This window comes from Myotis myotis, unplaced genomic scaffold (assembly GCF_014108235.1).
Source record: "Myotis myotis isolate mMyoMyo1 unplaced genomic scaffold, mMyoMyo1.p scaffold_m19_p_12, whole genome shotgun sequence".
NCBI lineage: Eukaryota > Metazoa > Chordata > Mammalia > Chiroptera > Vespertilionidae > Myotis > Myotis myotis.
This window is the reverse complement of record NW_023416316.1, coordinates 27,743,680-27,769,373: the sequence shown is the minus strand read 5'-3', so window position 1 is coordinate 27,769,373 and position 25,694 is coordinate 27,743,680. Positions and strand designations below refer to the sequence as shown.

The 25,694-nt window shown below is 45.4% G+C and overlaps 2 protein-coding genes across 3 annotated transcripts in view; both read left to right on the top strand.

Annotated features, from left to right (window-relative positions):
• Positions 1 to 3,022, top strand: part of LOC118667350 (phospholipid-transporting ATPase FetA-like) — an 80,338-nt gene extending 77,316 nt beyond the window's left edge. Inside the window, exons 26-29 of the mRNA XM_036330467.1 lie at positions 470 to 715; positions 891 to 1,032; positions 1,804 to 1,934; positions 2,035 to 3,022. Of these exons, the coding sequence (XP_036186360.1) occupies positions 470 to 715; positions 891 to 1,032; positions 1,804 to 1,934; positions 2,035 to 2,220 (705 nt within the window). The 3' untranslated portion in view covers positions 2,221 to 3,022. The remainder of the gene's footprint in view (positions 1 to 469; positions 716 to 890; positions 1,033 to 1,803; positions 1,935 to 2,034) is intronic.
• Positions 3,023 to 14,985: 11,963 nt separating this feature from the next.
• The window catches only part of RUSC2 (RUN and SH3 domain containing 2), a 54,289-nt gene continuing 43,580 nt past the window's right edge, over positions 14,986 to 25,694 (top strand). For both annotated transcript variants that reach the window (XM_036330462.1, XM_036330461.1), the window contains exon 1: positions 14,986 to 15,261. The gene's annotated coding sequence lies outside the window, so the exon portion shown is untranslated. The remainder of the gene's footprint in view (positions 15,262 to 25,694) is intronic.

Here is a 25,694-nt window from a genome sequence, read left to right as displayed (position 1 = left end):
CGAACCTATGACATGCTTGTCAGAGGTGACACACGAACTCATTTTTTTGGTTGATTTTTCTTTGTTAAATGGCATTTAAATATATAAAATAAATATCAAAAATGTAAGTCTTTGTTTTACTATGGTTGCAGATATCAAACAATTTCTATATGTGACACAGCACCAGAGTTAGGTTAGGGTTTTTCAAAATGCTGACACGCCGAGCTCAAAAGGTTCGCCATCACTGCTCTAGGTCCTTCCCACCATCTTGACCTTCTCCTAGCTTTCTTCCACCACCTAGATCCTTGCCTAGAGAGTAGGACTTCAAGCAGTGTCTGTAGTCACTGATCTGTCCTCTGGTCCCACTTCTCAAGTAATCCATGAGGAAGCTCCTACGCAGCTGGCAGCAGATTCAGTGTGGGGAGAAGCCTCTACTCTGATGGAGATGGGACCTTCCTGAGCCTTCCTCCTTACCTTCTGGTGTTTCCAGGATGTGAATGAAACATGGAGCCTACGCTTCCCAGAGCTGTATGAGCCAGGCCAACTCAACCTCTATTTCAACAAGAAGGAATTTTTGAAGTGTTTAGTACATGGGATCTACAGTTCCTTCGTGCTGTTCTTTATACCTATGGGTACCATTTTCAACTCAGTGCGCAGTGATGGGAAGGAAATCTCTGACTACCAATCCTTCTCCCTGATAGTGCAGACCTCCTTGCTTTGGGTGGTCACAATGCAGGTGTGGACGGTAGTGGTGGGGGTAAGGGCATTGGATGGGGAGACTGTCTGGAAGAGAGGGAGGGAAGCAAGGAGGGAAGGTGGGAAGGGAGAATCCTCTATTATAGAATTGGAGAATGGAAGTGGCTGATAGGTCCCAGGTTATAGAATATTGCACATAAGAGGGTGTTTTTCAGATTGCCCTGGAGACAACCTACTGGACGATGATAAACCACTTATTCACCTGGGGTAGCCTGGGTTTCTACTTTTGCATCTTACTCTTCCTGTACAGTGATGATGGCTTGTGCGTAATATTACCCAATATCTTCCAATTCCTAGGTAAGGCTCTATCCAGTTTGTGGCAAGGGGAGGGGGGAGGTTAATAAATGTTTACTGAGAAGCTATTACTATGTGCTAGGCTCCATGGAGATATAGGAACAAGACATGGCCGTTGCCCTAAAAGGACTCAGAATCTAGCTAGAGGAAATATTTTACCTTATAGAGTTTTAAGACATTTTTAATTTCTTATCTAATTTGATCTTTACAAGCATCCTCTGAGGTAGTCAGAGCAAGAATTATTAGCACCATTTTAGAGACTGAAGGTTTTTAAATTTTAAATGACTCAAATCTAGGTCTCCTGGTTCCCAGTCCAGTATTCTTTTCACTGTGGCATCCTGCCTTATTGTCTCCCATATTAATTTCCCTTCTTTCCTCTTCACTCTGATGAGGACAGGGAGAGTATATATGTAGATGTAGCTGGCTCCCACTTCTATCAAGCCATTCACCCCCCCCCCCCCGCAAAAAAGTCCTCTATCCCACTTTTGTGTCCAGTCCAACGCTCTATGATTCCTATAACCTACCTCCAACTCTCCTGTTCTGCCCAGCCTTTAGAGGGAGACAAAGGCATGTGGATTCACAGTGACTTTGGCTGTAAAAAGGACCTCACTGCAATTCTTTGGCATTTATATTATTTCTGAGGAGACTAAACTGTCTCCAAATCAATAACTTCCTTCTTTGGACTGCAGAGGCTAGAACTTAGATAGTTCTGGCTGACAGCCCCTTCCTCTATGCTCTGGTTCAGCCTTTCCCCTCCTGGCTCATTGTTTGCAGGTGTGGCAAAGAACACTCTGACTGTGCCACAACTGTGGCTGAGTATTGTCCTCAGCGTGGTCCTCTGTGTGTTGCCAGCCCTTGGGTACCAGTTTCTCAAACCACTATTATGGCCCTTAAGTGTGGATAAGGTGAGTGAAACGGGGAATCTACTGAGATATCATTCAATTCATGACCCTCTTTGCCTTTGCCTCTGTGGATAAAAACCCTGTCCCCCTGCTCTGGCTATAGGTTTTTGACACAATTCATGGCTTGAGACATCCACTGACATACCCAGTCCGGAGTAAACTGAAAATGACAAGCTCTCGACGTTCTGCCTACGCGTTCTCCCATAAACAGGGCTTTGGGCCCCTCATCACTTCTGGCATGTTTATGAAGTCCAAGTGGCCCAGGAAAAGCATTACTCATAAAAAGTAGAGAGCTTTAGGGAAACCCCAAAGGAATCAGTCACTGTTCTTCCTCCCTTGTTTTCACCTAACTTAGTAAGGAGGGCTTAGTTACCCTGGGAAAGCAGCAGAAACCTGCTTCCACTCTCACTCCAGGGCTCAGCCTCTTCATCCCCTAGCAGGCGGTGCCCAGGTAAGGCAAAGAAAGGAAAGAAAGAGCTCCCAGATATCCATCAGAGTTGCAGCATTTCAAGAAAAAAGTGACTTTAGGCCTCCCTTCTATCAACTCTTCTAAGTTTTAGTCCAGACAAGCAAATGTGGAAGTAGTGGGCAAAAAGGGGCAGTGTGAGGAAGGGGAAAAAAAACCAGAACCTAAGAACCTGACTCGGGGTCCTGTTTTCCATACTCAGAACAACCATTAATCTTGCTAGAGCCCCACACAAACAGTCCCATTCAGGCACCCTGCTCAGGTTTGTCTAGGGGATTTAGGAAGAGTCTTTTATTGGCCTTGGGTTGCAAAAGGAGGAGACATCTGTGAAAATAATGGTCATAAGAAGCTGAAGGAGAGTATCTGGACCAAAAGAAAAGAAGTGGTTCTTGCCTTAAAGACAGCTCAAAATTTTGCCTTCTTCTCTCTTTGATGCCTTTGACCCAAAAACTGATATCTTTTTGGGCCTCAGAATTGGGAGGAAGAAATTGCAGAGGATTAAATCTTTTCTTGAGGGGGTGTAGCCATAATTGGTGAACATTTGTCTTTATTCCATAAAATTATTTTGAGAAGAAATTGTATTTACTTGGGAAATTGTAAAAATGTTGGTGGAGCAATAAATTGCTTATTTTGGAGTGGAGAGATTTGTATGGTCTGTTGGGGCCCCAGGGACAATACATAGTCCAAGCAATATCACTAAGCCACAGACCCCACCACCCTCCCCCTTCAAATTAAACCAGCATTTCCCTTTCCCCCTTTTTCTCTCCTTTTTAAAACTCCATGCCACTCTTCTGCCCCCTGCTGCTAAACTCTTTCTTGACCTTAGTATGACCACAATATTTAACCATATAGCTCTATCCTCTTAGCACACCTTAAACGTTGATTCCCAAAGCTCAGCACTAGGTTCCCTGCTCATCCTTCTCTGTACACTTTTCCTGAGTGATTTTATCCAAACTCATGATACATTTACCAACAAAAAGATTCTCAATTCTCTCTCGATCCAAGATCTCTCTTCTGAAATCCAGATCCATTTACTAAACTGACTCTGAAACCCTTCATGTAGTTGAATCTCAGGAAACTCACACTCAACCCACCAACCTGTAATTACCATTTCCCCCCAAGATTTCATCCCAGGATGCTACCGCCATCATTCCAGTCACCCAAGGCAGAATAATGGGAATCATCCTATAGCCTTCCACTAGTCCAGGGGTCCTCAAACTACGGCCTGCGGGCCACATGCAAATACAAATATTGTGTTTGTTCCCGTTTTGTTTTTTTACTTCAAAATAAGATATGTGTAGTGTGCATAGGAATTTGTTCATAGTTTTTTTTTAAACTATAGTTCGGCCCTCCAACGGTCTGAGGGACAGTGAACTGGCCCCCTGTTTAAAAAATTTGAGGACCCCTGCCTAGTCTGATGTCTAATAAGTCATGAGGTCGTGTGAATTCTGCATCTTTACTATGTCTTGTTGTCAGTTCCCTCCATTATTACTACCATTGCCCTTGTTCAGACTTTAATCATCTCTCACCTGGATTGCTACATAAACTCTCTCAACCCATCTTCCTGGCTTTCTCCTATCCAGAGCATCCCCAGAGTAATCTGTCTGAAAGGCAAACTTGATCATGTCAAACCCCAGCCTTGCATCTGTTGAGGGCTTCCCAGGTCTTCTGGATCAAGTTAAAATTTGGACATTTTATTATTGGGCCCTCTTTAGCCTTGTCTTTCACTACTCCCCCTTCTGCATTCTATTTTTGTCCTTCGTGTCATCAATCATGCTGTTCTCATATCCCAAAATGCTTTTCTTCGCCCCCTTCTTCATCTAGCAAACTCCTAGTCACCCTTCAAAACTCAAAATAGTTGGAATTAGATAGAGGCGGTGGTTGAACAACACTTTGTACTAAATGCCACTGAGTTGTATACTTTAAAATGGTTAATTTTATGTTCTCTGAATTTCACCTCAGTTCTTTTTAAGAAGCTCAGATTAGGCATTGTTTCCTCCAAGGGCTTCCCCTAAGTCTTCAATGTGATTTATATGCCTATCCTATTTATTCAGTGCTCCCCTGTGCATACCTCTATCATTGACACTTTTCACAGGGCATTTTAATCATTTATTTACTTGTCTATTCATAGCATGTAATGGGCCTTTAATAAATGTCTGTTGAATGAATGAACAAATGAAAGAATTGAAATCTGCTTCTCTGCCTATTTTTCTCGTTTCCCTAAATAGCACCACCACCCAATAAATACCTCAAACCAGAAACTTGGAAGTCCTTCTGGACTCCTCCCTTGTGTTCCTCTAATCCAATCCACTCCGTTACCAAGTTCCACTTACTCTGTCTTAGAAATGTCTTCAAATCTTCCCCTTCTTATTCATCTCCAGTTCCATTGCTTTCATCATTCCTTGCCTATTACATGGCAACATCCTCCTCTCAGGTCTCCCTGCCTCTGATTCTGCTTCTTTTCAATTCATTATCCACACCACAGAGAATGCGCCTTCAAAAGTACAAATCAGATCACGTCATTTGCCAGTTTAAAATTCTTTAGTGAGTCCTCACAACTTCCCTACCTTGGTGCTGCCTGCCTCTCCATCCTCATACCCTCCTTTCTGCCATACCAAACTATACGCAGTTCCTCCAATTTTCCATTATCTTCAGAAGCCTTTATGTTTTGGACCTTTCTATTCTGTCCTGTTAGTATACATATCTCTCCTTCATAGCTAATGTCTACTGCTCTTCACTCCCAGTTTTGGTCGCTTCCTCTGGGAGACTTCACTGACACCCAAGCTCCTATTCGCTAAACCACCTTGTACATTTCCCTTATTTTTACTACCAAGAGTTGAATGTATTTTCACTCACGTGCCTATTTTAATTGTGGTTTACTTCTCTGCTAGGCCATGATGATCTCCTTGAGGGCGAGAACTTTGTGTCATTTTTGTGTACCTATCACCCAGGAGACTGCTAACACTTAGATTGCTGTTTTTCAATAAATGAGTAAATGAATGAAATCTACCACCTTATTTGTCCTAAACTTGTCTCTACTCTGTTCTTTCAAAATGAATCTTATCCTTTGGCATCTCATTTCCAGTTATACTTTAGGGCCTTTTTTTATGAAATATGGTTACTCATGGTCTCCCACTTAAGAAATTTGTACAAATAAAATTTGGACCAATGATATTCCCCTCAAGCCCCTGAACAACTGGCATTCTCTCTCAGTGGTTTATATAAATCTTGGGAAATCTGAATCAGTCTCTGCTGAGGATCCAACACATTCCAAAGTGAGGTGTGATGACCATGCAAGAGTTGCAAAAGGGGGGTCTGAGCCTTGGCCGGTGTACTCAGTGCACCAAAGGAATGTGGGTTCAATTCCCAGTCAATGGCAAGTACCTGGGTTGCAGATTTGATCCCCAGCCCCAGTCAGGGCACCAAGCGTGTGCAGGAGGCAACTGATTTATCTCTCTCTCTCTCTCTCCCCCCCCCCTCTCCCTCTCCCTCTCCCTCTCCCTCCCTCTCTCCTTCTCTCTTCCTGCCACTCCCTTCCACTCTATCTAAAGTCAATGGAAAAAAATATCCTCAGGAGAGGATTAACACACAAAAAAAAGAGATGTGCAATGAAAAAATTGTAGCAATCATTTCACCCACCTTGAGAAAAGTGCCAGAAATTCAGACATTAGAGTGAGATCTTTAGACAGACTTGCTAGAGGGCTTTGAGTCCCCCACTCCAGTTCAATTCAAGTTGAGATGGTTTTAAGGAAATTACTTGGAGAGATTGATATGATTAATGCGTTTGGGGGACCCAAGAGAACTCATACCTGACATAACTGGAAAATCTAAAAAGCAAGAGAACAATTAACTATTTATTCTCTGGCAGAGCAAGTCAGGGTGGCTATGATGAGATTGGCCTAATATTCCTGCTATCTTCCAGGACAAAGGGATACATGGGTGCTCCCCATAGACCAGATATGAGCCACATAAGAGACCTAGTAGAGTGTCTTTATCTTGTCAGAGATAGCATCTGAAAGGCTGAGGAGACCTCAGCAGAAGGAAACATGAGATAATGCTGATAAATGCCTACAGATTTCTAATTAGATAGAAGGTTGCCTGTGGGTGGGGTTGATTTTCTGTGAATGGGCATGGGGTAAATTTATAGATAGATAGATAGATAGATAGATAGATAGATAGATAGATAGATAGATAGATAGATAGTATTTTTATTGATTTCAGAGAGAGAGGGAGAAAGAGATAGAAACACCAATGGTGAGAGAGAATCATTGATTGGCTGCCTCTTGCATGCCCCACACTGGGGACTGAGCCCACCACCTGGGCATGTGCCCTAACTGAGAATTGAACCGTGACCTCCTGGTTCATAGGTTGACAACCACTGAGCCACTCTGCCAGGCAAATTTTCTATATCTTGATTTTGAGGTGGTTACATGGGTGTATACATTTGTCAAATCTTATCAAACTATACACTTAAAATCTGCATTTTATTGTAGATTATACTTCTATAAAATTGATTTTTTAAATGCCTAGAGGTTTCAAAGGAGTTGTAAGTGACCAACTATGTAATACTGTCAACAATAAAAAATAGTTTTTAAGTAGATAGTAAGTGAATCGACTTTCTACAACTCTGAAATTAAATTTTTATATAAGCATAGGAAAATAATTTTACTCTTATTAAACTTTTATATATATTATGAACAAATATTACAAGCTCCTTTAAAAAAAGAGTGTAGATATTTATTTTTCTTGGATGAGCTATAGTGAGCATTATAAACTAATAGATTTTACTTAAAGAGAATTGAAGTTTAAAACAAATAAAAACCCCAACTAACTGACAATCATAGTCTTTAGAGTCTATGCATGAGTAGCTATAGTACAGCAGAAGACTTCTGGGAAACTGGAGGAAAAGAAATTTTAAAATGTTTTATATAAGCTATTAAAATAGCTGGTTACATAATCCTATCTAATAAAAGAGAAACATGGTAATTAGCCATACCTTCGCTACCCTTCCCATTGGCTAATCAGGGCGATATGCAAATTAACTGCCAGCCAAGATGGCGGCCGGCAGCCAGGCAGCTTGAAGCGAACATGAGGCTTGCTTGCTTCAGTGACAGAGGACTCCAACGTTCCCCGCCTGCCGCTGCCGGCCTCTGAGCTTGCAGTTTGAAACATTGTTACAAATATAGAATCTAAACAAACTCCAGAAACCTGCTTTCAGCCAGTCGGGATCTCAGAGCTGGAGTTGAAACAGTGTTTCGATTATAGAACCCAAACAAACCAGATACCTGCTTTCAGCAGCCGAGGCCTAAGAGCTGGAGCCAAGCCTCAGAGCTAAAGCTGGCCCAGAATAAAAAAAAAAGAAAGAAAAAAAAGGAGCGGTTGGGAGCTTCAGTCACCCACCAGCCTGAAAACAACCCTCAGCCCCTCACCCAGACTGGCCAGGCACCCCAGTGGAGACCCCCACCCTGAAGGGTGTGTGACCAGCTGCAAACAGCCATCATCCCCTCATCCAGGCTGGCCAGGCACCCCAGTGGGGGCCCCCACCCTGATCCAGGACACCCTTCAGGGCAAACCAGCCGGCCCCCACCCGTGCACCAGGCCTCTATCCTATATAGTAAAAGGGTAATATGCCTCCCAGCACCAGGATCAGCGGAGCAGCGAGGCCTCCCGGCACCAGGATCAGCATGACGGGGGCAGCGCCCAAACCCCCTGATCGCCCTGCGGCTCTGTGTGTGACAGGGGTGGGGCCACAACCTCCCTATCTGCCCTGCTCTGTTGGTGACAGGGAAAGGCGCCCCAACCCCCTGATCAGCCCTGCTCTTTGCCTGATAGGGGGGAGCTCCCCAACCCCCTGATCGCCCTGCGGCTCTGTGTGTGACAGGGTGCAGCACCCCAACCCCCTGATCGGCCCTGCTCTGTGCCTCATAGAGGGGAGCACCCCAACCCCCTGATTGGCCCTGCTCTGTGCGTGACAGGGGGGAGCTCCCCAACCCCCTGATCGACCCTGCTCTGTGCGTGACAGGGTGGTGCCGCAACCTCCCCATCAACCCTGCCTTGAGTGTGAAAGGGGGCGGTGCCCCAACCCCCCAATCGGCCCTACCCTGAGCGTGACTGAGGGTGGCATTGCAACCTGCTGATCTGCCCTGCTCTGTGCATGACAGGGGGCGGCACCCCAACTCCCCAGTCAGCGCTGCTCTGAGCCCAACCAGGGGCTGCACCTAGGGATTGGTCCTGCCCTCTGCCACCCGGGAGCAGGCCTAAGCCAGCAGGTCGTTATCTCCCGAGGGGTCCCAGACTGCGAGAGGACACAGGCCGGGCTGAGGGACCCCCCCCCCCCGAGTGCACAAATTTTTGTGCACCGGGCCTCTAGTCCTTTATATTTAGAAAATGTGATTTTATTAGTGAACACTCTAATAGCAATGATTTAAGAAGGCTATTTTTCCTATTGATAAAAAACACAAAGGGAATAAATTCACCCTCTTTAAAGTGACTAGGTACAGGAGAAATCTGCACCAGCAGGGAGGGACTCTCAGAAAAACCTCCGAAAGGGCTCCTTGAGAAAGAGTTGGCTTTAGATATCTGCCAAGCACTAAAATTAGTTTGTGATACGATTAGCTGAGTAAGAACCTTCCTCATTTCTTCTCCTTCCACCATGCTCAAAATCTGGAGAAAGAGAGCTAGCAAGCTGGGAACAGGAGAAGAGGTAGTGGGAGAAGGTAGACATCCAGGCGCCACCCCCATTTCCCACTCAACATGGCCATTTGCAGTAAGGCCAAGATGAAAATGGGAAAGCCTTTATTTTATTTATTTTTTTTTTAAATTTATTTATAATCCTCACCCAAGGATATTTTTCCATTGATTTTCAGAGAGAGTGGAGAGAGAGAGGGAGAGACAGAGAGAAATATTGATGTGAGAGAAACACATTGACTGGTTGCCTCCTGCACACGCGCTGACCTGGGCCCAGGTCAGGGAGAAGCCTGCAACTGAGGTACGTGCCCTTGACCAGAATCGAACCTGGGACCCAACGCTCTATCCCAGTGATGGCAAACCTATGACAGAGGTGACATGCGAACTCATTTTTTTGGTTGATTTTTCTTTGTTAAATGGCATTTAAATATATAAAATAAATATCAAAAATATAAATCTTTTACTATGGTTGCAAATATCAAAAAATTTCTATATATGACACAGCACCAGAGTTAAGTTAGGGTTTTTCAAAATGCTGACACGAGAAGCTCAAAAGGTTCGCCATCACTGCTCTATCCACTGAGCCAAAATAGCTAGGGCAAGCCTTAATTTTAAAGTCTGAAGTTTAAAAATTATTTCACTAGTCTGGCCTCTTTAATAAAGTTTCATTCCTGGAGACAGCCCCACGAGGGGCTTTCTGAAGCTGGGTTGGTCCTCCTTACATCAAGTCCAAGTTTACATGGGCAAGGTTTACACTTGTTCCTCATCTGCAGCCTCAGGAACAAGGAGAGATCACAGGACCATGTGGTTCACCTGCACCTTTTTCTTTAAGAATTTGTGGGGAAAATAACCTTATTTATCACTGCCAGAAACAGGAAAACAAGGGAGCATTGTCCTAGCCCCAACATTTCCCTGCAATTCTGGCCCCAAGTCCTCTAAGATACATGCAAAGAGTGTTGGAGAAGACTCAGCATTTGAAGCATCCCGGAGTCATCCCAGACTATTGGCTCTACTCTACCCCCAATCCCACCCCCCAATGACACATTTCATTAAAGTCCTACAGATTCTACACCCTAAACTCTCTTGAATCTATCTCCTCTTATCTAACCCCTCAGCCACTGTCCTAATTCAGGCCCTCTCACTTCTCATCATAATCACCTAACTGGTCTCTTTACTTTCCTTTAATTCAATATTCACACACCAACTAGAGTAGGATTTCCAAATTGAAATTCTGTTCAAAATACTGGTAATAATGCAAGATGTTTCTGCCCATAACAATACAAATGAATCCTGTTTCCAGTGCTGCAAATTAACTTTGGTAGAAAATAGACATTTCTAGAAGTCAAATCCTCATTTGAACTGATTTTAGTATCTTACTGGTTCCCTCATTAATTAGTGAGTTTAATATGTGTTTATTTTATATTTGTAGAAGACATGATTTTATCTTTTTGGAAATTATCCCTTGACACAAATAACAGGAAGTAACCCACACTTGCTGAATGAGACTGTGTGAATGGATAGAAGGATGTGTCATCAACCCAGGGCAGGAATCAAGTTGGGCTTCAGTAAGAGGGGATTGTCAAGGGTGGGGAAAATAAAAAAGGACACATATGTAATACCCTTTGCAATACTTTAAGCAATAAAAAAAAAGAAGTGGAACAGGCTGCTGGAAGGCCCCAAGAACCTGGGGACCCCTCTTTTTGTGTCTTGGCTGGGCTCCTCTTTATACAACAGGCTGAGTCTTCTTAGCAAATAGGATTTCTTTGCTACTCAGGCCATTTGGCAAGTTAAAGATGGTCACACACAGTTTTCAAATTTCCATTATAAGTCTAACCATGAGTAAGGGGGTAGTTCTCTTTCCCCCAAGTCCAGATTCTCAGGGAAGGGATCCTAAGTCTCCACCCGGACCATTGAACTGCACAAATGTGGCTTTTCACTGCTCCCCCTGCTGGTAGCCCAAGCCCTCTCCACCCTCAGAATTTTATTTCTAAGGTTTGTATTTGATTTGCCATTCCCGCCTCCACGTAAAGCCCTTCAGTGTCTCCACTGCTTCCTGGTGAGTTCCTTAGTATATCACAGGAGGCTCTTCAACATCTGCTGTGCTCTCTCCATTGCGCCCCACACCTCCATCATATCAGTTATTTTGCCCCTTTGTTCTTTGCTCAGGCTGATTCCTCCACACCCTTTATCTCCCACTCATGCTTTAAAACCCAGGTCACATCACTTCTGTGAGGCCTGAGGAGGCATGACACACAGTGACACCTGCTTTCTTGACTGGGACCCAACAAGCCTGTGCGTGCCCAGAGCACAGGCAGTCTCTGACTCTTTCGCGGAGCATGGTACCGAGTGTGCTTCAATAACTACTCGCTGAACGACCTCCTGCCCCCACCTGCCGTTCGCTAGAGGAAGGAGACAATAGGACCCTCGATGTCACACACACACCCTGTCCACCATAGGAGTGGGAAGCGCATGAGTTTTGTTAAAAAATTATGACACTTGTTAAGAATGGTAAGACAGACTTTATTTAAGGGGGGCCATTGCGATAAGTTTGGGCGCCACTGCAATGAAGTCTTGCAGTGGAGGAGAGACTGAGCTCAACTCAGATCCCAACAAGGACAAGTAGGGATTTATAGCCAAGGAACAAGGGTGGGGGTCAGAGAATGAAAAATTAGTCTTGCGCTAGCCAGTTTGTCTCATTGGTTAGCGCAGGGGTCCTCAAACTTTTTAAACAGGGGGCCAGTTCACGGTCCCTCAGACTGTTGGAGGGCCAGACTATAGTTTAAAAAAAAACTATGAGCCGAAACCGGTTTGGCTCAGTGGATAGAGTGTCGGCCTGCGGACTGAAAGGTCCCGGGTTCGATTCCGGTCAAGGGCATGTACCTGGGTTGCGGGCACTTCCCCAGTGGGGGATGTGCAGGAGGCGGCTGATCGATGTTTCTCTCTCATCGATGTTTCTAACTCTCTATCTCTCTCCCTTCCTCTCTGTAAAAAATCAATAAAATATATTTTTTAAAAAAAACGATGAACAAATTCCTATGCACACTGCACATATCTTATTTTGAAGTAGGAAAACAAAACGGGAACAAATACAGTATTTGTATTTGAATGTGGCCCGCGGGCCGTAGTTTGAGGACCCCTGGGTTAGAGCATTGGCTCACAGACTAAGGACCTGCAGGTTTAATTATGAACAAGTGCACATACCTCATTTGCAGGCTCAATCCCTGGCCCCTTCAGGGTGAGTGCTGGAGGCAACCAATCGATGTGTCTCTCTCACATCGATGGTTCTGTCTCTCTCACTCCCTGCCACTCTCTCTTTAAAAAATCAGTGGAGAAAATATCTTCAGGTGAGGATTAACAACCACAACAAAAAAAGAAAGAAAAGTAGTCTTCATCTATTCAGGCTGTTACAATACTACCAGATTGGGTAGCTTATAAGCAACAATAACTTTTCAGTTCTGGAAGCTGGAAGCCCAAAATCAGAGTGCTGAGTAGGTTCTTTTTCCCTCAGGTTGCAGACTTCTTGTAGGATTGGTCTAGGACTGTGGTTGGCAAACTGCGGCTCGTGAGCCACATGTGGCTCTTTGGCCCCTTGAGTGTGGCTCTTCCTAAGCCTTAGGAGTACCCTAATTAAGTTAATAACAATGTACCTGAAAGGCGCGCCGCCCGCCTCTCCGGGCGGTGCGGGAGGAGGAGTCTGGCCGCTGGGCTCTGGGATCCCTCCGCGGCCGCCGGCCTCCCCGGAGCGGGTCCGAGTGTCCGGACCGGCTGTGTGGTGGCGGCGGGCCGAGGGGTGGGGCCGGGCGGCGACCGACCGCGGGGGAGGTCATGGGAGCGGAAGGCCTCACCGCCTGGCTCTTCCCTCCCTTCCCCCGTGGTCGGCTCCCCGCTTGCCCGCGCTGGGGCCGGGGGTCCATGCGGCCCTTGGGGCCCGGTCGGGGGGGCCGGGGCCTGCGTGGGCCAGCCGCTGGGCCCCATGGGGGGGGCATTGGCTCCCCAGCCCACGGCGGGAGCCCGGCGTGGGCTGCCACCCGCCTGCTGCCCCCGGGCCCGGGCCCAGTGCAGCAGCGGCAGCAGCGGAGTGGGGCGCGTGCCCTAGCTCGGGGAGGCCGCCATGCTGCAGTGCACCGGCCCCATGGCCGGGCCTGCTCCGAGCGGATGCCGCTCCTCCAGAGCTGGGCCGCTCCACCGGCCGCACCCCGTTTGCTGGGCCTGTGCCGCCCAGACGCGCTGGAGTCCCAGTCTGCCCGCAGGCCGGCTGCGGGGGCTGTGCGGGAGGGCCATCCTGCCTTGTGGCGAGTTCCAGCGGCAGCAGCAGGAGCCGGGCAAGGACTGCGCCCTCCATCTTGCCTTGGGTCCTCCATCTTGGGACAGAGCCAAGTGCGCCCTCCATCTTGCCTTGGGTCCTCCATTTTGGGACGGTACCATGTGCTTCCTCACGGGAAGAAGCCGCTACTAGCCACACCCAGGATTTCTCTGGACTAACCAATAATAATCAAGGGAAGTGCACGCCATCACTATGACCGACTTGCGCCTGGCCAATCAGCGGGGCCCACAGTCCCCTCTCCTGCCCTCACTCCACCCCCCTTTAAAACCCCCTGTCCCATCAGGTCTCTCTCTCTCGGCCACTGGAGCTTACCGTTGCATCGGTGAGTGTGGCAGGGGAGCCAAACCTAGGTTTGAAATAAATGACTCTTTGCTTTTGCATCGGACTGACTGGCTCCCTGGGGGGTCTTGGGAACTTTGAATTCTGGGCACAACAGTACCTATCTATATAGTTTAAGTTTAAAAAATTTGGCTCTCAAAAGAAATTTCAATCGTACCGTTGATATTTGGCTCTGTTGACTAATGAGTTTGCCGACCACTGGTATAGGAAGCTCTGTGAGATTTTTTTAAAGATATTTTTATTGACTGAAGAAAGGAAAGGGAGAGGGAGAGAGGAACATCAATGATGAAAGAGAATCGTCAATCAGCTGCCTCCTACACGCCCCACACTGGGAATGGAGCCCGAAACCGAGAATGTGCCCTTGACCGTTCGGAATCAAACCCAGGACCCTTCAGTCTGTAGGCTGACGCTCTATCCACTGAGCCAAGCGAGCTAGGGCAACTCTTGGGGATCTTCATGAGCACCAAACTTATTCATGTGGGCTCCACCCTCATGACCTCATCACGTCCCAAAGGCCCCCATCTGCAAATACTATCACCCTTGGGTGTCAGGATTTCAACGTGTGAATTTGGGACCATAGCACTTGGTCTAACATTCGCGTGGACCACAGCATCCAGACAACAGCAGTTACTAAGAGGAAACGTGAGGGGTAAGGGTTCCTTGCTAGACTGATTCAACAAAACTCGTGCTGACGCCAGCCCTGGGTGGTAAGACATCCAGCTGGTCAAATACTAAGGATGGGGAATCTTCACTAAACTGACTGACCAGGCTCCTTGCTCAGACGGGACTCTACAAGGCCAGCGAGGGAAGCCCAAGGCCAAGCCCGAGTCCGGCAGAGGACTCAGAAGGGCCTGACTAACGTTTTGGTCAAAGGAGAGCGCCTCTGTCAGTTCCAGATTTTACCAGGGCTGCTTAAGCCTGGCTGTCCATGGGGTGCTTTCAAAATCATCAAAGCCTGGGCACCCCCAACCCCCCAGTGATTCTGATCCAATCGGGTTCTGCTGTTTTTCCGTTTTCCCCAAGAGCTTCTACTTGGGTGGCGGGATGGCCCGTCTCGGTGTTCGGCGGAGGTGGCTGAGCAGCTGCACCTGCCCGGGAAACCAGTGGGCCTGCGCCGCCCGGGGTTCCAGGTTCCAGCCCACCCCAGCCCCGCTCCGGCAGACACCACCCCGAAGGGGCGGGGCGCGGGCCGCAGGAGGCGGGGCCCCGGCCGCAGCCCGGCCGCGCCCCTCGCGGGCAAGCACTGCGCGTGACTCGCTGCGCCCGTCTCCGCGGAGCCCAGGAGGCGGCGGGCACCCCGAGCCCAGCGGGTCGGACCCACGCGCCGTCCGGAGGGGCGGCCGGAGGGCAATCCAGGCTGGACCATCGGCCTCGCAGCCGCAGGGGGGCCGGGCGTTCCCAACCCGCCCGGAGAGGAGGGGGGCGCCGGCCTGCCCCGCTGCAGCGCCATCTCACGAGGGGGCGACACGCCGCCGCCGCCGCTGCAGGATCGACCACGTGAGGCGAGAGGCCAGGTAGGAGGCCTCTTCGCGGCCAGCGGGGTCCAGGCTGCCCTTCGCCCTCACGCCCGAATGACCCCTTGGAAGAAGGCCCTCTGCCCCCTTACCCAGCTCTCGGCACCGCCCTGCCCCTCAGCGCCCTCCCCTCGCTCCCTCATCCCCATCCTCCCGGCCGCTCGGACCGTCTGGACCCGGTTAACCCCTCCTCTGTCCTCTCCCTGACCCTTCAGCTCCACCATGCACGGAACCTGCCAACACCCAGGGCCACCTCTCCCTTTGGGAGTCACCCCAGATCCAGCCCAACCGTCTCCTCCAACTGTCCCCCCGGAGACACCGCTCCGCTGGCGCGCGCCCAGGGGTCATGGTTGCGCCCCTGCCCCTGGGGCCGGCCCGGGGAGCGCGGGGGCCGCATGCAGCCGGGACTGCGGTGGGACCTCCGCACGGCCAGCCCGGCCGTCCTCTGCGCTCCCCGCCCCTCAGTACCCGGTACCCGGTTCCCAAGTTGGCATCTGCCGGGATGGGCACTCGAGTGCATCCCGTTGTACCTCGCGAAAACCTCTGGCCTGGCCGTTTGCCAGCCCCTGCCGCTGCGCTTACCTGCTGCGAAGGGCGCCGGGGTTCCGCCCCGACTGGGCTCTGGCGTGGGGCGGCCAGGCTGCCCCCGTGGAGCCCGGGGGGGGGGGGGGCGGGGAGACTGCCCGGAGGCCAGGACCGCGCACTGCTCCTCTGTATCCCCAGTGCCCAGGACGGGGTGCGACACGTGGTAGCACTCGGTAAATATTTGATGGAGGATGAATAAATGAATGAGCCCGGTGCAGAGGCTGGGAGCAGAGTGCTTGAGTGGGAGAGGTGTCACGAGGCCCACGAAAGGGTGAACAAGGAGGAGCATTGGGGGCGGAGGGGTGTACTTGCAGTGCTCGTATTGGGAGCATAAAACGGGATATGTTCGGTCTTTCAATTCTTGCATCTAATTTCATTTACATACTGGCTTCCATGTATCAGCTGTTTCCACTTATGTTCTACTTACAAAAAAAAAGTCAGGCTGGGGCCGCAGACATTTGTATTGGTCAGTGGCTAGAGCAGTGGTTCTCAACCTTGGCTGCACATTAGAATCACCTGGGAATCTTTTTAAAATCCTGATTTCTGGGCCTCATCCTCCGGAAATTCTGTTTCTTTGTTACTAATGTTGTGGCCCCACCCCATAACAAAGAGACAGAATTTCCGGAGGATGAGGCCCAGAAATCAGGATTTTAAAAAGATTCCCAGGTGATTCTAATGTGCAGCCAAGGTTGAGAACCACTGGCCTAGAGGCTGCCCAGATACTCTTGAAAGAGCTTTGCCCAGGTGAACCACTCCTCTTGCCCAAGAGACAACTGCTCCCTCTGGGGAAGAATTCCGGAGGCTTAGCCACAGCCTTTAGAGCTGACTCAGTGTAGCTGGTCAGCGGGTGCTTCAGGACAAGTTGGAGGCATGAAGAACCTTCTTTATTTTACCCGTTAGCTCCTGGATACCCCACCGGGGCCACCACCCCACCCCCCATCTCCGCCTGGAGGGATAAACGTCGCAGGCAGGCCTAGTGCGACAGATATGGAAGATTCCTAAATACTGCTGTAGTGTCAGCCCATATGGGCCATTTATATCTCAGTAGACCAGAGTCGGACAGGGATTACCGCTAAATGAGCAGTGTCCGTGATAAACAAGAACACGGGCCATTTAAAGAGGGAATTCTCAAAGAACAAGAGCCTGAGACCTGTTTCTATTGATTCCTGGGAGGATGACCTAAACAGATTCGGTTTCCTGAAGGTAAGACAGGGTTCAGACCTCCGTTTCGGCCCGGGTTCTGTGAGGGAAGTCGATAACACTGCTGAGTTATGAAACCAAAGCTAGAAAGTCGTAGGAGTTTATATGCTTAGAAGCAGTTGCCTGACCAGTTGTGGCATTATTGTAATTAGGTCTCAGCGTATTAGTAGGTAAAAGTAGTGATTGGGGTTCTTAGGCCGCAGTGATATGGATTATGGGGGGAAAGAGAGATCCCACCACCTATCCCTGCTATTCTGTTAACTGTGCCCCTTCTGCTGGATGGCCACAGGGCACTTACCACTATTGTTTCTCTTCTGCTTTGAGCCAAAGTCAAAAGCTGATTTCCTCTGATTTTTAGGTTAAGTGTTTAAGGTCCCTCTTTGAGGCCAGGCCTGTCAAGCAGGAGTCTGGGTATGTTCCCACCTATTTTAGGTTTGATTTATCCCTCTTCACTTTCCCTTTCTCTCACCCTCTGACCCACCTTTATAAGTAAATCTTGGATCATAAAAACCTAAAGCAGGCAGGGGCTCCTGAGCTGGATTACTGGGCGTGGTATCTGGAAATCAATACATTTTCTTGTAATCAATACATTTTTTAAAAGGTTTTTTTTTTATTTTTACGTTTTATTGATTTTTTACAGAGAGGAAGGGAGAGAGATAGTTAGAAACATCGATGAGAGAGAAACATCGATCAGCTGCCTCCTGCACATCTCCCACTGGGGATGTGCCCGCAACCCAGGTACATGCCCTTGACCGGAATCGAACCTGGGACCTTTCAGTCCGCAGGCCGACGCTCTATCCACTGAGCCAAACCGGTTTCGGCTTAAAAGGTTTTTAATTGATTTTTAGGAAGAGAGGAAGGGAGAGAGAAACATCGATGTGAGAGCAAGACATCAGCTACTCCCCGCACTCCCCCTACCAGGGATCAAGCCCATGGGGAGGGGGGGAATCAAACTGGCAACCTTTTGGTGCATGGGAGGATGCCCAACCAACTGAGCCAGGGTGGTAATGAATACACTTTTAATGAGCTTTTCTATTTTCCAGTGTAGGTTCCCTGTTAAGATCTCAGTATCCCCAGAATACTCTGGACTGTGTGACTTATTTTCTCTTTAACTTCCAGTACTTCAGAGCATTGGCAGATACAATACAGGATGCCAAGTTAAATTTAAATTTCAGATAAACAGTGTGTCCTGTATTTTTATTTGCTAAGTCTGGCAACCTTAGTTCATGAGGAGCCTTATGCATTCTAATTTTCTCCAGGACAATAACTCACCCTTTCCTTCGGTTACTCATACACAATGACTGAGCACTCTGTCAAAAGTCACTTGACTGAGATGGCTCATTTCATGTTAGGGTGAGGGCAGGCTCGTAGACGTAGTGTCATTGGTCTGTGCTGAGGTTACCCAGAAAACACCCACACAAACATTGGCATATGATGTTGTAGTGCCTGTCAAATTAGTTCATCATTCAAAATGAGCATATTATTTTGAGTGGCCAGATATTAACATTGCTGTGAGAGAGACAGCCATAGGTGAGAGTGGGGCGAGAGGTGGATTCTAAAGTATAACTTACAGCAGAACCTCTCGTTTGCCACATTTATTTTGTGTGTGTGTGTGTGTGTGTGTGTGTGTGTGGTAAAATACAGAGTGTCCCCCAAAAATGTATATACACTTTAATAGCTGATAGCTCAGCTTTGAAAATGAAATGTATTTTAATAAACACTGCCTTTACATTTATTTATTCAAAGTGTGTGTATACATTTTTGGGACACCTATATACATAACATAAAATTTTACCATTTAAGCCATTCTCAAGGGTGCAGTTCAGTAGCATTAAGTACATTCACATTGTTGTCCAACCATCACCACTATCCATATCCAGAACTTTTTCATCTTCTCAAACTGAAACTCCATACTCAATAAACAATAACTCCTCACTCCCTCTTCCCCCAAACCTCTGGCAACCACAATTCTACTTTCTTTCTCCATGAATATGACTAAGTACTTCATATAAGTCAAATCATATAATATTTATCTTTTTGTGACCGGCTCATTTCACTTAACATAATGTCTTCAAGGTTCATCCATGTTGTAGCTTGTATCCAAATTTCCTTCCTTTTCAAGACTGAATAATATTCATTGTATGTATATGCTAGATTCTGTTTATCCATTCATCCATCCATGACACTTGTGTCGCTTCTACCTTTTAACTATTGTGAATAATGCTGCTATGAACATGGGTGTGCAAGTATCTTCTGAGTCTCTGTTTTCTTTGGGGTATATACCTAGAAATAGAATTGCTGGATTGTATGGTAATTCTGTATTTACTTTTTTGAGAAACTGTATACCATTTTTTATAGTGACTATACCATTTTACATTCCCACAGCAATGTAGAGGTTTCCAATTTGTCCGCATCCTTGCCAACACTTATTTTCTTTTTTTAATAATAGTCATCCTAATGGCTATGAAGTGGTATCTCATTATGATTTTGACCTGCATTTCTCTTACAACTAGTGATTTTTGACATCTTTACATGTGTTATTAGCCATTTTTATATCTTCTTTGGAGAAAAGTCTATTGAAATCCTTTGGCCATTTTTAAATTGGTTCATATGTCTATCTATTGTTGAGCTATAGGAGTTTCTGGATAGAAATCTCTTTTCAGACGTGTGATTTGCAGATATGTTCTGTGGATTGCCTTTTCACTCCTTGTATAGTCCTTTGATGCACAAAAACACCCCACTGACAAGTTTTAAATTTTAATGAAGTCAAATTTACCTATTTTTTTCTTTCTTTTTTTTATTTTTTTGTTACCTGTGCTTTGGTGTTATATCCAAGAAATCATTGCCAAATTCAGTGTCATGAAGCTTTCCTCCTATGTTTTCTTCTAGGTGTTTTTATACTTTTATCTCTTATGGTTAGTTCTTTGATCCATGAGTAATTTGTATATGTAGTATAAAATAAAGGCCAAATTTCATTCTTTTGCATATGGATCCAGTTTTCCCAACACCATTTGTTGAAAAGACTGTCCTTTCCCATTTCATAAACTTGGCATTCTTGTTGAAAATCATTTGGCCATTTATGCCGGGGTTTATTTCTGGGCTCTCTGTTGTATTCCATTGGCCTATATGTCTGTCTTTATGCCAGTACCACACTCTTTTGATTACTGTAACTTTGTAGTAAGATTAGAAATAAGGAAAATGAATCCTCCAACTTTGTTTTTCTTTTTCAAGATTGTTTTAGCTATTCAGGATCCCTTGAGATGCCATATGAATTTTAGGGTTGAATTTTTCTATTTTTGCAAAAAAAAAAAAAAATCATTAGGATTTTGAAAGGGGTTGCATAAAATCCATACATTGCTTTGGGTAGTATTGACATCTTTTTAAAATTAATATTGTGTGCCGGAACCGGTTTGGCTCAGTGGATAGAGCGTCGGCCTGCGGACTGAAAGGTCCCGGGTTCGATTCCGGTCAGGGGCATGTACCTGGGTTGCGGGCACATCCCCAGTGGGAGATGTGCAGGAGGCAGCTGATCGATGTTTCTCTCTCATCGATGTTTCTAGCTCTCTATCGCTCTCCCTTCCTCTCTGTAAAAAAATCAATAAAATATATTTTAAAAAAAAATTATTATTGTGGAAAGAACGCATAATAAGATCTACCCTCTTAATAAATTTTTAAGTGTACAATATATTGTTGACTATTAGTATATTGTTTTGCTGCAGCTCTCTAGAGTTTATTCATCTTGCTTGGCTGAAACTTTATACCCATTGAACAGCAACTCCTTACTTCCCTCTCCCCCAGCCCCTGGCAATGACAAAATAGACTTTAAAACAAAGGCTATAGTAAGAGACAAAGAAGGACACTACATAATGATAAATGGAGCAATCCAATAAGAGGATATAACCCTTGTGAACATTTATGCACCCAAACATAGGAGCACATAAATATATAAAGTAAATCTTCATGGACATAAAGGGAGAGGTTGACAGGAATACAGTCATAGTAGGGGATTTTTCTTTTCTTTTTTTCTTTTTGAATCCTCACCTGAGAATATTTTTCCATTGATTTTTAGAGAGAGAGGGAAGGACAGAGAGAAATATTGATGTGAGAGAAACACATCGATTGGTTGCCTCCTGTACGAGCCCGACCAGGGCCATGGCTGGGGAGTAGCCTGCAACTAAGGTGCCCTTGACCAGAATCTAACCTCCCGGGACCCTTCTCTCTGCAGGCCAAGGCTCTATCCACTGAACCAAATAGGCAAGGGCCATAATAGGGGATTTAACACCCCATTGACATCAATGGATAGATTTTCCAGACAGAAAATCAGTAAGGAAACAGTGGCCTTAAATGACACACTAGATCAGATGGATTTAATTGCTGTCCTCAGAGCATTTCCCTTCAAAGCAGCAGAATATACATTTTGTTGTTGTTAATCCTCACCTGGGGATATTTTTTCAATAGATTTTTAGAGAGAGAGTAGAAAGGGGCGGGGGGCAGACAGAGAGAGAGAAACATTGACATGAGAGAGACGCATTGATTGGTTGTCTCCTGCATGCGCCTGACCAACCAGGGCAAGGGATTGCACCTGAAACCCAGGTATAGGTCCTTGACCTGGAATCGAACCCAAGTCTCTTCGATAAGCAGGCCGATGCTCTAACCACTTAGCCAACACCGGCCAGGGCAGAATATACATTCTTTTCAAGTGCACATGGAACATTTTCTAGGATAGACCACATGTTAGGACACAAAACAAGTCTCAGTAAATTTAAGAAGATTTAAATCATATCAAGTATCTTCTCTGAGAATCAGAGACTCACACTTTTGATCCTGCCCGTCTATCTTGATGTGTGGGCAGTGGCTCTGGTCACTAAACTCTCTGTTTACCCTTCTAGAACTGGGGTCTGCAAACTGCAGCCTGCAGCCAAATCTGTAAAGTCTGTGAGCTAGAATGGTTTTTACATTTTTTAAGTAGTTGAAACAAATCAAAAGAATAATGTTCTATGACAGAGGAAAATGAAATTTAAGTATCTAAAAATAAAATTTTATTGGAATACAAAAAAAAAAAATCTTCTCTGACCGTAATGATTATGAAACTAGAAATCAATCACAAGAAAAAAAAACCTGAAAAACACACAAAGATGTGGAGGCTAAATAACATGGTACTAAACAATGAATGGGTGAACAGTGAGATCAGGGAAGAAATTGAAAGATGCCCTGAAACAAATGAAAATGAGAACACAACCACCCCAGGTCTATGGGACACATAAAAGCAGTCCTAAGAGGGAAATACATAGTATTACAGGCCTACCTCAAGAAACAAGCAATCTAACTTTACACTTAGAGGAACTAGAAAAGGAACAATAAACTAAGCCAAAACTGAGTAGAAGAAAGAAAATAATAAATAATAAAAATCAAAGCAGAAATAAACAAAATAGAGTCTAAAACAATAATACAAAAGTCCAATGAAACCAAGAGCTGGTTCCTTGAAAAGATAAACAAGATTGACAATCCTTTAACCAAACTCATCAAGAAAAAAAGAGAGGAACCAAATAAATAAAATCAGAAATGAAAGAGGTGAAGTAACAACTGATACCAAAAAAAAAATAAAACCCAAAGGATTGTAACAATATATTACAAATAACTATATGCCAACAAATTCAACAATCTGGATGAAATGGATAATTTCCTAGAAACCTACAATTTCCAAAACTGAATTTGGAAGAATCAGAAAATCTGAATAACAGACTACAACTAATGAAATTGAACCAATAATCAAAAACCTCCCAACAAACCAAAGTCCTGGACCGAATGGCTTCAAAGGTAAATTTTATCAAACATTCAAGAACTAACAACAACAAAAACAAACAAACAGAAAAACCAAACACCTATCCTTTTCAAACTATCCCAAAAAATTCAAGAGGAAGGAAGACTCCCAAGGTCATTTTATGAGGCCTGCATTATCCTAATGCTAAAACCAGATAAGGACACTACAAAGAAAGAAAATTACAGGCCAATATGCTTAATGAACATAGATGCTAAAATTTTGCTAACAAAATATTAGCAAACCGGACCCAGCAATACATTAAAAAGGTCATACACCGCGATCAGACGGGATTTATTTAGGGGATACAAGGTTGTTACAGTATCTGAAAATCAGTAAATGTAATACATAAAGAAAATGGAGGATAACTATCACGTGATCATATCAATAGATGCAGAAAAAAGTATTTGATAAAATTCAGCATCCATTTGTGATAAAAACTCTCAGCAAAGTGGGAATAGAGAGAACATACCTCAACATAATAAAGGCCACATATAATAAACCCAATTTTAAAATGGGCAAAGGACCTGAATAGACACTTCTCCAAAGAGGATATACAGACGGCCAATAGACATGAAAAGATGCTCAACACCACTGATCATCAGAGAAATGAAAATTAAAACCACAATGCGATATCACCTCACCCCTGTCAGAATGGCTGTCACCAGTAAATCAACAAACACGTTGGCGAGGATGTGGAGAAAAGAGAACCCTCATGTACTTTTGGTGGGAGTGCAGATTAGTGCAGCCAGTGCAGCAAACAGTATGGTGTTTCCTCAAAAAAAGTAAAAACGGAACTGCCTTATGACCCAGCAATTTCATTTCTGGGAATTTATCCAAAGAAACCTGAACCACTGATTCAAAAGAATATATGCACCCCTATGTTCATTGCAGTATTACTTACAATAGTCAAGATTTGTTGCCGAAACCAATTTGGCTCAGTGGATAGAGCATCGGCCTGCGGACTGAAAGGTCCCAGGTTCGATTCCGGTCAAGGGCATGTACCTGGGTTGCGGGCACATCCCCAGTGGGAGATGTGCAGGAGGCAGCTGATCGATGTTTCTCTCTCATCGATGTTTCTAACTCTCTATCTCTCTCCCTTCCTCTCTGTAAAAAATCAATAAAAAATATATATAAAAAAAAAAAGATTTGTAAGCAGCCCGAGTGCCCATCAGTAAAAGAATGGATAAAACAGCTATGAGAGGCATTTTTACAGTTCTGCTAGAGAATTTGGGAAGAATTGGGGACAAATACATAGAAAATTAAATAAACAAAAAAAAAAAGCCAAATATTAAAAGTTACAAATTAGCTCTAGCCGGGTTGGCTCAGTGGATAGAGCATAGGCCTGCAGACTGAAAGGTCCCAGGTTCGATTCCAGTCAAGGGCATATGCCTGGGTTGTGAGCTTGATCCCCAGTAGGGGCGTGCAGGAGGCAGCCAATCAATGATTCTCTCTCATCATTGATGTTTCTGTCTCTCCCTCTCGTCTTCCTCTCTGAAATCAATAAAAATACATTTTAGAAAAAAGTTACAAATTATGTAGTAATAATGATAAGGATCCACAGATTATCAAGTCATAGTAAAAACTGAACATTAATTCTATCAGAAATTGTGGGTATAAAAATGCTAATGTTGCCCTGACTGGTTTGGTTCAGTGGATAAAGAGTCGGCCTGCGGACACAAAGGCCCAGGTTCGATTCCGGTCAAGGGCATGTACCTTGGTTGCGGGCACATCCCCAGTAGGGAGTATGCAGGAGGCAGCTGATCGATGTTTCTCTCTCCCTTCCTCTCTGTAAAAAATCAGTAAAATATATTTTTTAAAATGCTAATGTTTTGTCTTTCATACTAGGAAGTCAAAAGAATTTTAAAATCAAGAAATAAGCATATTATTTATAAACATGGACATAAATGCTAGATGAGAGAGTTAAAAGATTTGAAAGTAATGGTCTCTGGAGAACAGGACAGTGGTGGAAAGGAGTAGAGCTGGGGATTTTTTGTCTTCATAAACTTTAGAGTACTATTTAACTTTGTAATCAATCATGTGCATATATTAATTATTAACTTAAAAACCCCCTGACATCATATTACCCTCTAAGTACTGTCACATTTCTCTATTCTAACAGCCAATCTTCATTGGCCACCAGCTGTCTTTTCTAGTCTACATCCACTTTTTTCAATTTATTTTTTAATTTTTTTAAATTGATTTGAGAGAGAGAGAAAGGGAGAGGGATAGAAAGATAGAAGCACCGAAGAGAGAGAAACATTGATCAGCCGCATCCTACTGGGGATTGAGCCTGCAACCTGGCCATGTGCCCTAACCAGGAATTGAACCAATGACCTCTTGGCTCATGGGTTGATACTCAACCACTGAGCCACACGGGCCAGGCTATATTCACTTTATTTTATTTTATTTTATTTTATTGATTTTCTACAGAGAGGAAGGGAGAGAGATAGAGAGTCAGAAACATTGATAAGAGAGAAACATCGATCAGCCACCTCCTGCACACCCCCCACTGGGGATGTGCCCACAACCAAGGCACATGCCCCCGACCAGAATCGAACCTGGGACCCCTAAGTCCGCAGGCCGATGCTCCATCCACCGAGCCAAACCAGATAGGGCTATATTCACTTTTGTACACTCTCCGTTCTAACTTCATTTCTTACCACTCCCCTGAAATTGTTTATGTCAAGATCACCAATGAGCTCTCAGTTGTCAAATATGATGGTCACTTTTAGCCACACTGGCTTTCTTTCAGTTTTTCTAAGATACCAACCACTTTCCTGCCTCAGGGCTTTCAAATACTGGTATGTCATTCCCTCTGCCTAGCCAG